This window comes from Penaeus vannamei, chromosome 35 (assembly GCF_042767895.1).
Source record: "Penaeus vannamei isolate JL-2024 chromosome 35, ASM4276789v1, whole genome shotgun sequence".
NCBI lineage: Eukaryota > Metazoa > Arthropoda > Malacostraca > Decapoda > Penaeidae > Penaeus > Penaeus vannamei.
This window is the reverse complement of record NC_091583.1, coordinates 27,826,107-27,828,606: the sequence shown is the minus strand read 5'-3', so window position 1 is coordinate 27,828,606 and position 2,500 is coordinate 27,826,107. Positions and strand designations below refer to the sequence as shown.

At 53.9% G+C, this 2,500-nt stretch overlaps 1 protein-coding gene across 1 annotated transcript in view; it reads left to right on the top strand.

The window, feature by feature from the left end:
- The first annotated feature begins 1,279 nt into the window (after positions 1-1,279).
- Positions 1,280-2,500, top strand: part of LOC113811398 (treacle protein) — a 222,047-nt gene continuing 220,826 nt past the window's right edge. Inside the window, exon 1 of the mRNA XM_070114051.1 lies at positions 1,280-2,500. This exon is cut by the window's right edge and continues 817 nt beyond it. Within this exon, the coding sequence (XP_069970152.1) occupies positions 1,669-2,500 (832 nt within the window). The 5' untranslated portion in view covers positions 1,280-1,668.

Here is a 2,500-nt window from a genome sequence, read left to right as displayed (position 1 = left end):
ACAATAACAGAATAAAAGAGACCAACGAAAGCAATAAGAGAATAAAAGAGGAAGACCAACGAAAGCAATAATAGAATAAAAGAGAAGAGAAGACCACCAATAACAATAAAAAAAGAGAAAACTAACGATAGCAATAATAGAATAAAAGAGAGGAGAAGACCAACGATAGCAATAATAGAATAAAAGAGAAAGACCAACGAAAGCAATAATAGAATAAAAGAGAAAGACCAACGAAAGCAATAATAGAATAAAAGAGAAGAAAACGACCAACGAAAGCAATGATATAATAAAAGAGAAGACCACCGATAACAATAATAAAAAAAGACCATCGATAGCAATAATAAGATAAAAGAGAAGAAAACGACCAACGAAAGCAATAAAAGAATAAAAGAGAAAGACCAACGAAAGCAATAATAAGATAAAAGAGAAGAGAAGACCCCCGATAACAACAATGAGAAAAAACGGACACCACTCTCACCCACGGGAAGCCAGACTCGATCCCGCCCGCCGATGCAAATTCTCCTCAAGAGGCTCCGTCACCTGCACACCCAGTCGCATCACTCGCGCGAAACATTGTGATAAAAGCGAATTAAAAAGAGAGAGAAAGAGAGAATATAAGAAAAAAAAAAAAAGATGGACGTTCTCGCTGGTGGTGGTCGCTTGTCGGAGTTCAAAGTGTCTCGATTTCTTGTTCAAATTATGCGAGGATACATGGAGGGGGGAGGGGATGAGGATACGTGGGGGAGGGAGGGGGGAGGGGATACGTGGGGGAGGGAGTGGGGAGGGGATACGTAGGTGAGGGAGGGGGAGAGGATGGGGGAGGAGGAGGGGAAGGGGGGAGAGGGGAAGGGGAGGGGGAGAAGGCGTATCTCTTTGTGGTTTGTGATTGTGAGGTATGAGTTCGGGGAGTTTTGTGGAGTTGTGAGTGTTGGGGGGGAGGGGGGAGTCGTCTCATTGATTAAGCGTGATGTGGAATAGATTAAAGTGTTATAAAAGACAATGAAGATCCAATGAGTAGGCAGAAAGGAATCAGACAGACACACAGAGACATATGCACACAGACATATACACACAGAGACATATGCACACAGACATATACACACAGAGACATATATACACACACAGACGCACACACAGACGGAGCGAATAGGGGAAAAAACGGAATAAGAAATAAGAAGAATGAATCAGTAACGGGCAACTTGAGGATTGAGCTGAGCTGAGGGGCGGGGTGGGGGGCGGGGGAGGAGGGGGGAGGGGTGTCCGTGCGTCCGTGCGTCCGTGTGCGAAGGTGTTGCTCTCCCTCAAGGTGGCAGTGTTGTGTTGACCACCGCGCTGAGGATACCGGGGACCTGCACTCTCTCCGTCTCTCTCGCTCACACGCACACCCGTCCTCGTGGGGGTCCTCGTGCCAGGGAAGGGGCAGTGCTGATGGGCGTGTGGTGATGTGATGGGGCGCGAGTGGTGGGGTTGATGTGCGTCGGAGCCGATCTCGGTGACGTGGGGGTTTTATCGTGTTTTGTGTGTGTGTGTGAAGATGAGGGAGGAGAAATAAGTGGTTCTGCGTGCTTTCTTCCTTCGCTGTTGGGCCTGTCGGGTCTTTGGGTGTGTCTGGCGTGGATTGTGGAGTAGCATGAGCCTCTTATCGGCTGGCGGCGGCGTGGAGAGAGCATGAGATCCCCGGCGGCCTCGGCAGGAGGCGGGGAGCGGAGCCAGCCGCGCAGTGAGGATGGAAGTCCGAGCGAAAATAAAAGCCTGAGGACGGCCCGAGGCGCTGGCAGGGACAACATGAGCAACGTTGTCAAGTGCAATTCACTGCCCTCGCTCCTGGATGACCACGATGCATCACCCGGCGCCCACTTCACGTCGCTCACGCCCACGTACTGTGCTCCCACTGCAGGGGCCTTGCAGTGCTGCAGGGCTCAGCAGGGGTACAGTGCGCAGCCCCCGTCGTCGCTGCCGTCGCTCCTCGACGCCCGCGACGGCGACGGCTCGGGCGAATCGCGCGCGGGAGGGAAACGTTTGTTCCGTCCCCGGGGCGGCGGCGGGCGCCCGGGGCCCGGGGCGACCCTCCGCCGCAGCGCCGATAACATCCACGCCGAAGCCACGTACGTCAGGAGCTTTGAAGATTACATCGCGGGGCGGCAGGGCGGTGACAGAGCCGATCGCGCGGAGATGAACGGCGTCCCGAAGCCCAAGATAAGCGCGAAGCCCTTTTCGGCCGCGAAGCGAGGGCCTCCGGTTCCTCCCAAGCCTATTAAGATAACGAGGAAGGGAGACGCTCCGAGAAGTCAGCTCGATCGATATCAGAAGGATGCCAAAGACGGGGCTTCTGCTCAAAACGGCGAGGCGGCGGGTTCAAAAATACACAGCCGACGGGCTCAGCGAGGGCTCGGCGCCTGTGCCGAGGTGGCAGAGTCACAGGCGAGCAGATCGCCGGAGGAGGGCTCGGAACCTGGATCGAACGACGCGAGCAATCGCACTACGGGTCAGATAAGCGAAG